The sequence below is a fragment of the Mauremys reevesii genome, linkage group 6 (assembly GCF_016161935.1).
Source record: "Mauremys reevesii isolate NIE-2019 linkage group 6, ASM1616193v1, whole genome shotgun sequence".
Taxonomy (NCBI): Eukaryota; Metazoa; Chordata; order Testudines; family Geoemydidae; genus Mauremys; species Mauremys reevesii.
In genome coordinates, this window is record NC_052628.1 from 10124810 (window position 1) to 10139338 (window position 14529).

At 41.7% G+C, this 14529-nt stretch overlaps 1 protein-coding gene across 4 annotated transcripts in view; it reads right to left on the minus strand.

Moving 5' to 3' along the window:
* The window catches only part of RIT2 (Ras like without CAAX 2), a 285276-nt gene that overhangs the window by 141052 nt on the left and 129695 nt on the right, over positions 1-14529 (minus strand). For all 4 annotated transcript variants that reach the window (XM_039544693.1, XM_039544694.1, XM_039544695.1 and 1 more), the window contains exon 3: positions 2058-2131. In XM_039544693.1, coding sequence (XP_039400627.1) covers positions 2058-2131 — 74 coding nt within the window. The remainder of the gene's footprint in view (positions 1-2057; positions 2132-14529) is intronic.

Genomic DNA, 14529 nt, shown 5'->3' on the forward strand with positions numbered 1-14529 from the left:
CCTTGCTTTTCCCCAACAAGAGAGAGGAATTGGACACTGAAAAGTGATCAAGAAAACCCCCAACTAACTGTCTGAATTATTGGGACTATTTAAGCAATTATTTGAGAGGGAAGCTGAGGGCTGGTACCACACTCCAAACTGAAGAGAGAACAGGGGAGGTAGGAAGGGGTCCAAGGGAGACTAGTCTGTTTCCCCTGCTAGAGGAGACTAAGACTCTCCTCACATCTTCGCCCTTGGGCCCTGGTGGAAAGGGAGGCCCTGGGTCCCTGTACCTTTCCCCACTACACCTCTGCCCAATCAGGAGAACCGAGGGAGACCTGTAACTTGGCTGGTAGCTCTTCAGCTTGCCTGGCCAACTCTGAGACTCAGAGACCGCTGAGTCATGGCTTGCTCACTAGACCTGCGGGCCCCAAGTGAAGCCCCCTACAACTATAATAAATTATTGTAGAGAATATAAAAATAGAGACATTTCCTCCTTGTAACCTCTTTTAAAATAATAATTCTGATGCAACAGCCTGCTTCAGTCACTGTAGCTCAGTAGACATGGTGGACATTGAGTTATGCTTTCTTAAAATACATACTCACTCAACCACATATAATGCATTAAAACAAACAAAGCTAAAAGTTTAGGTCAAATCCTCAGCTGGCCCAAGTCAGTATAGTCAATGAAGTCAGTGGAGCTGCGCTGATTCGTATGAGCTGAGAATCTGGCCCTCTGACTCAATAATAGTTCTAAACACTTTTAAATTGCTCCACAAGTCTGTGTATGTTTTATACACTTTTTTGTTTTTTAATGGACAAGGAAACTGAGCTGTGGCTTCTCCATATGCTACAGTGCAAGTCAATGGCAGCGATGACAGAAGAACATTTGTGTGCTGATGCCTACCCTGATGCTCCATCTACCAGACCATGCTCCCTGAATCACTAAAAATCAGCAAGTTGTGAGATCAGTGCAGAAATTTGGGTTGCTGGGCCATCTTTTGAGAATTTTTACCTCATCTCTTGGAAATCACAGTGGCTGGTGAAGCTTGATATTTAGGGTGAGAACTTTAAAAGTACTCAGTGTTGATCCTGTCACTTCACTGGGCAAGACGGACACTGAGTACTTTAGGAAAATCCCTCTTTTAATTGTTATGTTTGCCTTATATCTTTGCAGCAAGTAAATCAAAATCAGTATTTTTATACATAGGAAATAAAAAAAATTGTCACTTTCAGATTTTCCTACTGCCTTCTCCTAGCTAAAATCATGACAGAGTTTTGTTTACTAGGAAGGTGAGATTTTAGGGGGAGAGAACCAAATGACTCAAGTGGCTGAGGGGACCTCCAAGAATCTGGAGTGGGCTGAAACAGGCAATAAACTTTCTCTGGAGTGCCCTAGTGCTTTCCAGTTGATATATAACAACATGGTCCTCATAGATTTTCCAGAATTACTGGTGGAACAGTAGAGCAAGACTTACAACATTCATCTAACTATGCACTCCCTACAGACTGACAGAGGTGAATCCACTGTATAACGTTTCAAGTAGTGCTGGGCTTGATTTTATTCTATTTTTTTCTTTAACCTTACTGTATAATAATAATAATAATAATAATAATAAAACCTTCCTTGATTGATATCCACAGACATTTATCACCAAACCATTGGCAATGAAATTTAAGAGAGAGGGGGAAAATATAAATAAATTGAACGGTATAAGTAAACTACAAAATATTGGTATTATTGACTAGAAACATCAGAAACATTAAGATTAAATGTGCAGTAACATTTATGCATGTCTTTATCACAACATATTCTCCATGTGCATATGTGAAAAACCTTTATTGTACTAATCATTTGCTCTAATGTTGCCTATCTCTACTGGTGAAGTAACTGAGTCACATTATATTTTTGATGCTCCCCTTGATCTCTTTTGTACTAATTCCCACATGTTGTGCCGACAGTTCTCCTTTCATGCCTGAATAATGAAGCTTGTCTCCATCCTTGTGACCCATATATTGGAGGTTAAGGTCTTTGCTTTTACCTCTGTTACAAAATTATACATTAAGAGACTACTCACCTGTCCAGCAGTGTCTAGAATGTCCAAGTAAGCTGGTTCATCATCTATTCGTACTTGAGTTTTATAAGCATCCTCTGAAAAACACAAGGCAATAGGGACAGCTTAGCGAATAGAAAAGGAAACAAATTTGCAGCCTTAGAGTGGGATTTTCAAAAGGCCTCAGTGTAGGCTTCTGTCCCCTCCCACTGAAGGCAACAGGTGTTTTACTATTGATTTCAGTGGCAGCAGAACTAAGCCAATGCTGAGGCCTTTTAAAAATCTCACCGTAAGGCCAAAGTTAGAGCTTATAAGGAACTTAGGAAAGGAGAAATGAGCCATGCATTTTTATTACAATTCCCCAATACACTGAACAAGTGAAATTCACTCCATGCAGAAAGCTTGCACAAAACCAATGTACCATTTAATCCCCACTGATGGCTCACTGCCCAAGTGTGAATTTCACTTAATAGGAATAATACTATGCACTTCCATAGTGGCTTTCATCCACATACCTCAAAGCCCTGAACAAAAGACCATTGGAATTAGTGGGAAAGACATTTATTGGCTTCACTGAGGTTTGGATCAGCCCCTCGGTAGACATTAATTAACCACCCCTCACAACATCCCTGTAAGGTGGGCAAATGGATTTATTTTTTAATAAATCATTTCAGTATTCTCACCCTTAACCAGGGGCGGCTCCAGGCACCAGCACACCAAGCGTGTGCCTGGGGCGGCAAGCCACGGGGGGCACTCTGCCGGTTGCCAAGAGGGCGGCAGGCAAGTTGCCTTCAGCTTCGACGGACCTCCCGCAGACATGCCGCTGAATCCACGGGACCAGGGACCTCCCGCAGGCAAGCCGCTGAAGGCAGCCTGCCTGCTGTGCTTGGGGCGGCAAAATACCTAGAGCCGCACCTGCCCTTAACCACTGTGCTTGGTGGACCATTCTATTCACCCTTGGTTTGTCAAGCTAAATATATTTTTAAAGGGCTAGCTAATATTTGTGTATGTTGTTTTGCTCAAATTTATATTTCATTCCCCTCTCATTGTTTATATTCCCCTGTTAAGGCTAAATGGAGCCAAGGCATTGGACAATATTTATATTGGAAATAATTGTAGAAATTATCTGTGCTGTTTAATTAAATGATAATGAATGGCAGACTGTGTGGTTATGCTGATTGATGGGGTACCTTGGCTGTACAGCGACGCATGAGGTGAAGACAAGTGCTTTCAATGCACCAGAGAAGTGTCATTAATCAGCATGAGCATATGGTCAGCAGTGTCCTATGGCTTGAGGGTGTAGTATAATAGCTTATACCAAAAAACCAACAAAAAAAACCCCAACATTAAAAGAACACTAGGGCTGTACGATAAAGTATGCACAAATGAAGAATGGCCAAAGTAAATGTTGCTTCAGCAACCTTAATTCTGCCCCCTTCTGTGCACACGTTACCATTTAGGGTATGTCTACCCAGCAGAAACTCTGCTCAGACGAGCCTACCTGAGCTATCATCAATCCAACTAGTGTGGTTAACAAACAGTAGTGAACAGCACAGCACAGCATGGATTCCAGAGTGGGCTAGTGAGTAAAATGTGCACCCGAGATCCATTCCGGCCTTATGCTGAAACCCACACTGCACTGTCTTCACTGTTATTGGTATCTGTGCTAGCTGGGTTCAAGCTGACTCAGGTAGGCTAGCCTGAGCACAACTTTGGCTGTGGAGGTGTACCAACATCTTTAATGACATAATCTCACACTATTATTTCCTGTTTCAGGCTCAAGTTCAGCAAACTATTGACACATGTGCCCGACTTTAAGCAAATGAGTGTTCCCATTGGCAACAGAATTACTCACGTGCTTGAAGTTGAGTATGTGATTAAGCACCATGCCTTATCGGGGCCTCATCATCCAATCCAATGTGCAGTGTGTCAATGGATATCTTTCCATTGGGTGTTGAGGGTGTTCCTCAATTTGTAGGTTGTATAATACACAGTGCATGAAATAGCACAAGATTTTAACTACCCTATCCAGGTGTGAAAGGGAAGGTTGCATGCAGTGCCACTGCTTTCTGTCAAGCAAAAATTAATACAAAATAATTTATTTCCTCAATGTAAGTTTAATTGTGAATATTTTAAAATAATTATTTTAAATGCGTTGTATGGGCTTCTGTGTAATGTGTGTCATCCTCCCAACTCCATCCTGGCTCTGTTGCTTCACTCTCTCCAGCCCACATGTTGCGGTCCAATTTCTGCTCTCACTTGGACCAGTGTAAATTCAAAGTCTCCTGACTTCAGTGCAGTTACTTCGCATGAGCACTGTTGTAACTGAAAACAAAATGAAGGCAGAAATGAGGCAAGAGCGCAAAACACTCGCTACCAGAGACGTGCTGGCGAGAGCCTCTTACTAACAAAACCACCCATAAGCTTCCATGAAGGAGAATCTCAGCTTCCGATGTAAAATAAATACATAAATAAATAAAGTGCTGATACTCCACTGTGTTAACCTAGCTGGATTCCAGTGGAATTCCACTGGAATCAACAGGGTTCCTCCGGTGTACATCTGGAGCAATACAATCTGTATTATTTCCTACCTAACATTTTCGTTGTATTTTTGTGAACTACACTGTGCTCTGAGCAGAGGTTTGAGCTGCTCTCAACAGTGTCCAAGTGTTTGACTTCAATGAATCTCTGTGCATGGATCTGATTTAGTTTAAGACAAAAAGCAGTAGATGGGTGAAACAAACACATGACAGTGTGAACTGGGCCACAGTGGTGGGGCATGACTCTCAGTAATTCCAACATAGACCATCTGCATACAAAGTTTGTAGGTATAATGAGCCAATCAGTGGTAGCAATATCTAAACCATCACAATCTAAATAAGAGTAGAAATATTGTTACGGCTAGTTGAAAATTTTCTGTCAACTATTTTTGGACAAAAACCTGGGTTTTCAACTAAACACACAGAAAGTGTCCACATTGCTTGGGGGTGGGGGATGATTTTTTAATTGGAAAACCAAAAGCCACAACACCAAAAATTTTAAGCTGATTTTTTTGGGGGGGGTGTTAAGATTTTTTATGAACATTCAAAATTTTTCATGGGGGAAAAACATTCTAACTGTCCCTATTATAATGAGTATTATCAATTATTTTATTATTAACTTTTTCTTCCTTCTATTGTTCTCTTATTTCAGATGAGAGGAAACACTTTTTGAAGTGAGTTTAACATACTGTGCTGTCTTGACACCACAGTTGTCTTTTGTATTCTGTATTAGTTTTTGTGATTCTTGTTTTCCTAAAAGATTTACAGACTCTTTCCTTCCCCCTTTTTTTTAACCATGCCAATGATAGGGACATAGTTCTGGAGATAGGAGCACATTAATTACTTCACATTCGAACTGCCATAAATTTTATCTTAGCACCAGCTAACCTGGGTTCATAAAAAAAATTATCACACAGCTTCTTCTGCTGCAAGCCGGCAACCTCTTTATGGCAAATTGACTTGGATGGGCTACAACCAAAAAGAAATTTGGAATGGACTTTTCATCTGCATCATAAAGACATGTTCTATTTCCTGAAATCTAGGTGACCTGCCTGGTTTCTGCAGTAGCTAATGCTGTTCACATCCAGGACATCAAATTTCCCCCTTTCCTCTCTATCTTCCACACTATCAATCATATGCACTTACAAACAATCAGTGACTCCCTTGTATACCCCAGCCAAAATGTATTTTATTTTGCTAGTTGGGTGCCAGATGAGCAGAAGGATGTTCAGCTCAGTCAGTCAGTCAGACTCTGCGGGTCTGCATCTTTTTGCTTTCATTGTGTGCCAAAAGAAGAACAGATGACCCTCTCTTGATGTGCATATATTACTTGCTACACTCTCATTTCGGCTCCTGGATTCTTACACACAGAGGGCCTGATTCTAAACCTCATCCTGTCATGAGTAGTCACATTGTCTCCAGTAAGATCTCCAGTAAGAGTAAGGACTATTCAAGTAAGAAAGACATCTGGAACGAGGCCCAACACCCCATATCAGGCAATGGAGGTAAATCACCTTATGATGAGATAAGGTATGTATACCCTTGGAAATCAGTTAGCAAATTCTGCAGGGCTTGTAAAGTTCTACAGCTAACTCGCATATAATCGTACTCATATCAATATGTAAGCACACAAAGATGTGTATTTGGTGATAAACTGAGCTTGGCTAGAGTGGAATTGCCTACTTTCATTGTCTTTGCCTTGTTTTTTGTGCGTGAAGAACTTGTGCAGACAGCAATATCCCTTAACAATAGGGTAGGAAAATAGGAATGACCATGTTGATCCACACAATAGTCCATCTATTCAAGTATCCAGTTGCCAATACTGTCCAGTTACACATATTAGTATATATCATCCCAGTGTGTATGAGTAGTTCAGAGTATTCCTTCCACTGTTTATTATTTTAAATTTGTCAGCACTGAATTACCTATGCTCTTTCACCTAGCTTTGTTAGATTCTTCTACTTAGTCTTTACCCTTAATAATTTTGTGTCATCTGAAATCCGGCCACTTCACTGTTGAGTACCTTTCACAGATCATTAGAGAATATATTAAACACCTGTTCTTAGCAGAAGACTCTGGTTGCTGATTGCTTGTAGAATAGATAAGAGATCACCACAACTTTCTGGTACCCCAGAGCTCACACACTGAATCTATCTTTGCCATAACCAGACAGGACCTTCCTGTATCTCTGGTGTAGTTTGGCTTTTTAATAAAATACAAGTTGAAAAGTACTGTTGCGTTCAATGCTGTCAATACTACACTTCTAGTCTTAGTCTGATAAACAGAATACAGTGTAGGCCTTGGGAAGACTAGGATGGTGTCAGGAGAAATAATGCGTAGTTGCATATGTTTTTGCTAGTCATAAGGGCATATTGTAAATGGATTTGCTCAAGGTCACACAGGAAGTCTGTGATGGAGAAGAGAATTGCATCTGGATCTACTGAGACTCAGGATAGAATCCTAACTGCTGGACAACTAGTTTGGGAATCAACTATCTCAGTTTTCAATTCCTTTGTTTAACTTAACTGATGTTCTAGCTGCCATGAAGTCTACTCCCCTAGCTGAGTTCTGTGGTCAGTCTTAGTCAGCAATCAGGGCCGGCTCCAGGCACCAGCCCAGCAGGCAGCTGCTTGGGACGGTCAATGGTGAGGGGCCGCAGGTCCGGGTCTTTGGCAGCAATTTGGCGGTGGGTCCCTCACTCCCTCTCGGAATGAAGGACCAGCCACCGAATTGCCGACGACGACTGAAGCGGCGGCGGTAGTGCCGCAGATCGCAATCGCGGGATTTTTTTTTTCTTTTTTCATTTTTTCCCCCTCTTTTTGCTGTTTGGGGCAGCAAAAACCCTGGAGCCGGCTCTGTCAGTAATAAAAGCTAAAAGCTTCTTTCCTCCTAACAGGTCACTCTGTTTTGTTTCTCAGCTAACCATAATGTCGCCCCTTTAAAGTCATTATGTACCTTTCTTAAGCATCTGCTCTCAAATTAAGCTTCTCCCTCTTGTTGGGCTGCCCAGTGGCTCAGCTCTCTGTACTGCAGAGCAAGACTGATAACACACAGCTGCTGAAGGAGCCTGATTGATTTGTAGATAGGTAATTTACTCATTAATTTGCTCAATGGTCCCAAATGAAATTCAGTGCCTTCCAAGTTCTAGGATGTATTGCCTGGCACACTTTCTATCTCAGTGCTGTCTGTAGGTACACACAAAACTATCTTTCTCCCTCAACACCTGCTTCTAGGCGTATTCCTTTGTATCTCTTTCTTTCTTTTTGTGAAAGTCAGCAGAGATGGGTGCAGCTTAGCTTCTGTTCGGGTGTTGATTTTCTGTAGTCATAAAAAGAAACATCATTAATGGTGATGGGGGTTGAGCAAGGGGACCCAGTGTTTTGAGGGTTGTCTTCTCCCATTCTGCATGTGATCAGACAATATATTACTAAGCAAATCAGAAAAGAAGAGCCCACTTGCTCTGCTCTCACACCTAGCAGAGGCACCAGAAATTCTGCAAGTGGCCCAAGTGAAAAATGAATCTGCAGCAAACTGAGTGGGATGGGAAATGTTTGAAGGTACGATGGTCATGAGTAGGGGATGGATAGACAGTGAGAGGGAGATAGAATATAGTGTTGGACATGCAATCCAATGTAAAAGCTTCTTTTTCAGATTACTGATGTCAAGAATGTTAGCTCAAGATTGCCAGAAATCCAAACTGAGTACTACATTCTGTTTTTGTACCGCACCTAGCACATGGGGCCTTGGTCCATGATTAGAGCTCCTAGGTGTTACAACAATATAAATACATAATCAAAGCTGTTTAGATTTCTGAGGGAGTCTGAATGAATATTGTTGGGGTATCATTAAAACTAACTAAAAACCAAGGCCTAAAAACCAGAACACTTAACATTTTGTAACAGGAAAAATATTGATAAGATATAGCGATACACAAGTAGAAAGGTTTTGGACTTTGAGTAAAATAAAAAATCCCCCTGACAAATTAGTGTTTGCAGAGGATAAGAAATGTTGACATTAAAGAACCACAGCGTCCTTTCTAAAATGCCGCGTCTAATAGATTAAGCAGGAGGAAATATACTTATGAAAACACACACTGATCTATAACATGAAAATGAAGGGTTGCTAATGATAAGATTAAAAGCTTGTTAGGTATGTGTTTAATAAATTGTAATTATTGATATTGAGGAACTATAGATAAGGTAACACACAGGCCAAATCTTTGCCTGGCATGAGTGTATTTTTGTTAATTTCCCTTTGATACAATTGCTGATTGGTTTAAAATGATATTGTTGGCAAGATAAGTAACCTGTCGTGCTGGACGATGTAAGTAAGAGAGACAAACATGGAAAGATAAACAAAAAGTCCCTTGTTCTGGGAACTTAGAAACAGGGCGACCCAGGGCAACATGACACAAAACTATACATTTAGCAGGAAAATTGTAGGCAATAGGTGATTAGTGCTTGCACATGCATAATGTATGGCTTATGTAAAATTCATTAGATAATGTGTTGACTGTGGATTGAAGGAAAATTAGGTAATGGAGAATGTGAAAATGTATAAGAATACATATAAAAATGGGCCCCAAACTGGAGAAACGCTGGATCGGAAACTGAAGAATGAGACTGAAGGATCAGACCACGAGATCAGGGGAGGTGACAACCATCATGGAAGAAGGGAAGACTTCACAGTGCTCCAGAATGAAGTAATTTAGGCATATTTAGCTATTCCCTCTGGTCTGTTATTACTTATTGGCATAAATGCATGTCACTTATGGTATCTAGACAATAATTCTGTCTGAAATTGTATTAAATAAAGGCAAAATTGATAAAGCAGAAATTGGGTGGATGTGTTGATTCAGTTTCCTACTCTACACTCCCGACAGATATGTGATAAATGCCACATATGCAGTGGATACCTGCAATGTGAAGTAATACCCAACACCTACTACAAAGGGCTCAGGACTAGAAACAGATTTAAGACACAAATTTCCTGATTCAGATCAGAACGTCCCAAAGTTTTGGGTGATAGAATGATTGATTATGTCTCTAGTACCCAATAGACCTCGGCTGGTTTCTGAGATATGCAGCATTCCACCATTTCATTCTGCGGTTGCAGGCATTGTGCTTTCATGTTCAGAGTCAGAATGGGCTCGGATGCCAGTGGCGACGTTCACAGGAATCCTTGGAAAGCAGAAACACTAGGTTTTGCTGCCCAACTCTAATTAGGACTCACACAATGGAGACAAAAAGCTAGAAAACAAAGTGCCATCTCTTTTTCATGGAACAAACAAGGACAAAAAGCCAAATGAAACATGTAAAGAGCATGTGAACAAAAAGAAGCCAACTGGGGTCCCTGCATCTGGAGGTATATTAGCTGACAGAGATTTACTGGGAATATCTGCTAAAGACAGCACATGATGCTTCAGATCTATTACTGCACAGCAGTGACTATAACAACAGCAAAACTGAAAACAGTAAGGTCCTTTATCAGATCACAGAGAGCTGCTTCTAGGCAGCAGCTCTGGAGATTTCAGGGCATTTGCTTAATATTCAGGGAATACACATCTACTTAGGGGTCACACTGAACATATTGTATGTGCAACTGAAAAAAAAACATTTATCACAGCCTCTTCTTGTCCACATAAAGGGTAACGGTCTTCTATTGCTATCAGCTTGTGGCATTACCACTTTAGCTCAGGCAGTAGATATTTGTGCTGCAGTGCTGGGGATCCTGCATTTAAATCCAGGTGACAACTCAGGCAGGGGCTTGTTGCACAGCTCCTTGATTTGAGAATGCACATCTAGCATGAGGGAGCTTATGTAAGCTACCCTTATTATTTACTATTTTTTTAAAGATTTTAGAGGCCCATGAGAATTTTAGGTTCCTTCGCAGAAAATCCATTACAAATGACTCCCCATCTCAAAGTGTTTAGAATCTAAATTGTGGACTAACAAACAGGTGACAATAGAACATCCTCCGGGAGGGAGAGGGATGAAGAAGAGCCTGGGGGTATGGAGATAGGATTACACAGGTGTTCAGCTAGGGTGACACTCGCACAAGGTACAGGAGAGCACAAGCCTTCAAAAGGGGCGGCAAGGGCGAGAACAGGCAGAGCAGGGGTGGGTATACAAGAATGTTTCTGGGCTGGCCCCATGGATTTCATAATGGAAGGCACACTGGAGTCGTTGCCCGGAAAGGGATGTGACACTCCCCAAGGCTACCCAGGGTCGTGAGGCACCTCGCTATCACCTACCCTTGGCATGAAGAAGCCTTGTCTATGCCTGACATGGCTCAGTGCCCCCATCTCCACGGGCAACACAAACACTCCCCTCTAGGCCTAACCAGCCATGCTGTCACAAATTAGCAATTGGCACACCACAACCCTCAATTCCTCTGAGCATCTCCCTGGAGCATCCAGCCCCTGGTCCACTGAACACTCAGTATTCACAGATTTGCTGTTTCCAAAGAAACAGTGCAGCACAGCTTACCAGTTCCACTGCAGATCACTGCACCACTCAATACACAGCACTGAGATATGTTTACACTGAAAACAAGTAAAAGTTTATTTAACAAAAGCACAGAGCTTCTGGTGGTAACGAGTATTGGAAACAAATGGCTACACATCAGATAAAATTGTAACACATTTTACAGCTTAGACTTAATTAGCAAGATACTGTCATGTCTTGTAGAGTATTGCTCACCCCAATTCCTTGCCGCACTTTACAGCCAGGTTGGCTGTGACCCTCATTTCGTGAGACAAGCCCGTTTGCCTCCTAGGTGAAGGATTCAGTGTGTCCCTGACTAATCATTTGTCCTATTTATAAACAGGTCCCCCCATCCCTGTGCTGTTTGTTTCTTCCTGTAGATTTCACAATATCCTAATTGGCACCTGGCTCAGTTTGCAAATAGGCATACATTGTGAGGCACATAATACACCATGCACAAATGGCCAGACAGGGAGATATTGATCAGTTACCTCCTGCCTGAAAGGGACATCTGTGAGCTATGTCACCCCCCTGTGATCTTCCCTCACTCCAATTAAGAACATAATTTTCAGTGTAGATACACAACTCCTTAAACACTATCTGTACATACATTTCTGAATGATTATGATGCCTGTCCAGCGGACTGCTGGCTCTCAGTAAAGACCTCACGTGCTTTCCTTTGGTGAACTATTGTGCACATATCCAACCCAGGGGATCTCTGTAAAACCCTATGCACCCCTGCGCCCTTTTCCACTTGGCAGAGTTCCTGGGTCACCAGAGGCCACGGGTTAGCTGGCCCCTGCTCACTGAATAACAGAGATGGAGGGGGCTGTGGATGCTATTCTAGCCCATAGGCTTCTCAGAGGGGTGGATTTCACCTCCCTAATGTTTTAATACTCAAGCCATATTGATTCCCCCTGTGACAGCTTCTCCAGTCTATCAGAGGGATTAGCACTTCCAGGTCCTCTGCCTCACCTGCCTGTAGTGACTGGCCACAGGATCTATTGAAAAAATAGTTCTGTGGCCCCTCCTTTGGTCTACCCCCAGCCTGGCCTCATTATGGCTTTCAATACCAGCCTAACAAAGAACCTTGACTTGAGGGGCATAGTGGGCCCAGTACAGTGCCCATGTGTGGGGCTAAATGGTGCCAAGGTCCTTACACTAGTTATCACTACCATAGGTGAATTTCACTCTTCTGTTCTTACAATGATATTTCCGTTTCCCAGGAAAATTACAATTTTGTATTGCCTATGTTGAGTCTGAACTCTTTATGAACTGAAACTTAACTCAGACTACATGTCTCTGTTTGAAACTTTTAATTAAAAGCTCTGACCTGCGAACTACTCTACTCTCCCTCCCCCCTCCCCAATAGTAATCTCCTCTCCTTCTTTTTTCTAATTTACATTTTTACCTGTTTTATCTGTGTAGAATCTTGTGATTATATGCTTGATTTTATGATCTAATCATCTTTTTTTACTTTTTGTGTATAAATATTGATGCTCAACCTAATAAACTTCACACACTTACTCTTTGCTCTTTTACTAGCTAAGGATGGTGTGAGCTGATCAAACGATTGTTGTCTGGTCTCTCTGACCTCTCTGAGCCTCTGACCAACTCCACCTCAAACTCGGGGTGCTGGAGCTGAGAGGGGACTTGCTTTTTTTTTTACACCTACAGCAATGGGTGGTAATGAATACCAATGAGGGTGAAATTCTGTCTAGGTGTAAGCTAGCTGACTTCAGTGGAGTCAAGGCTGAAGTTACCCACAAATATGTCTCTCTCTCTTAAATGATTATGCCCTGTAATAGAGGTCATTCTAAAAAGAGTCTTTCCATTACACATGTATTGTCTTGATTCTATTTTCATCGTGCTTTCTTTCCTGTTGTCGACTCTGACAAATAAATGAGTCAATATTAAGCGTGTAGCTTCCTGTTAGGGACCAATAAGAGAGGAAGGACCATTATGTCTATTAGGACCTATTAAGAGGGTTTGACGTGTATCCCATATCAGGAGTTCAGAGAAGCCCTGAGCTGGATGATACAAGCAGCAAAACAAAGTGATTTCCCAACATCAATGAATCACATTCTGCAGGAGAAAGAGAGACACATATTCCTCCTCAGCTATTTTTTTTTGCAATGTTCAACTTAAAATTAACTCCAAATAAACCAGTCATATTGCTCGACATATTAAAACTAATTAAGCTTTCTAAATACAGTAGATCTCACACAGCTGTACAGCTTAATTAACTGATAAGAAAACAATGGGCATACAAATAGTTGTGGAAAAGGAAACAAATTGTCAAGAAATAAGTGAATCATTTCAAAATTACTCTCCTTATCCTTAAATCCTGCCATACCCTTTCCTGAGTATCTCACAGTCTGAGGGTAAAATTTAAAATGCATGTAAGTGATTTCAGAGCCCAAGTCCCATTTCCAAGTGAATTAGACACTTCAGAGCCTAAATCCCAAGTCACTTTTAAAAATTGGACTTAGGTACTTTTCAAAAAGTTCTAAATGGTCTCTAGGGGTGTGTCTACACTGCATACTAAGCCCAAGTCTGTGGGACCCTGGCTTGTGGACTCAGTGTTTCCAAGGCCATCCTTGAGATTCCACTTTTCACTGTAAACCTGGGCTTACAACTACTGGACCCAGGTCTCACACATGTGATAGCATGTTCTTACTGCATTACACAGACCTTCTGACTTGGATCTGCAGCATGACCTGTGTCCACATGGCAAAATGACAGGGCTTGGACTGTGGGACTCAGGCTCTGATCTACTCCAGTGGCAGGTTTCTAGGACCAGATCCTGAGTGTTTGCTGACCCGAGTCACACTGATTTGTGTGTGGATGGAAATGGGGCTTGATTTCAAACCTGAGTCAGAGCTCAGGGTTAGTGTGTAGCAGTGGGTATAGTGTGGGTGCTGACAGCCATTGAACCAAACTGTAAACCCTGTGTATGATGAAAACCACTTCAAGCCAGGGGGTGTGGCAGTACCCCCAGCACTCCTTGTTCCAGCACCTATGGTGTGCAATGTAGACATACCCTATACTTCTTCCTCTCAAGCCTGTGTTACAAGCTCTGCTACTGACCAGCTGTGTGACACTATTCAATCTATGCCTCAGTTTGCCTGTCTGAAAATGGGGATAATTATACTGACCTTCCTTGGTATATGGTCCGTTGAAGACCATGGGAGTCCTTCAATTGATTTCAATGAGCTTTGGACCAGTACTTACAAGGTATGGGTAGAAAATTTGAAAAAGATGCCACAATCTCTCTAAGTCTTAATATAAAAAACCATGGGGGTTGCTGTTAAGAGAAGGCACTGAGAGCTGGAGTCAGAAAAACAGGTTAATAGTGTGTATGTTTTAACCCTTGCTCCTCAAAATATCAAAAGTTTACATTAAAGTTATTAGGAAAGAGTTAATATGAACAATCACAAAAACTTGAAATGACAAAATAAAGAGAATTCT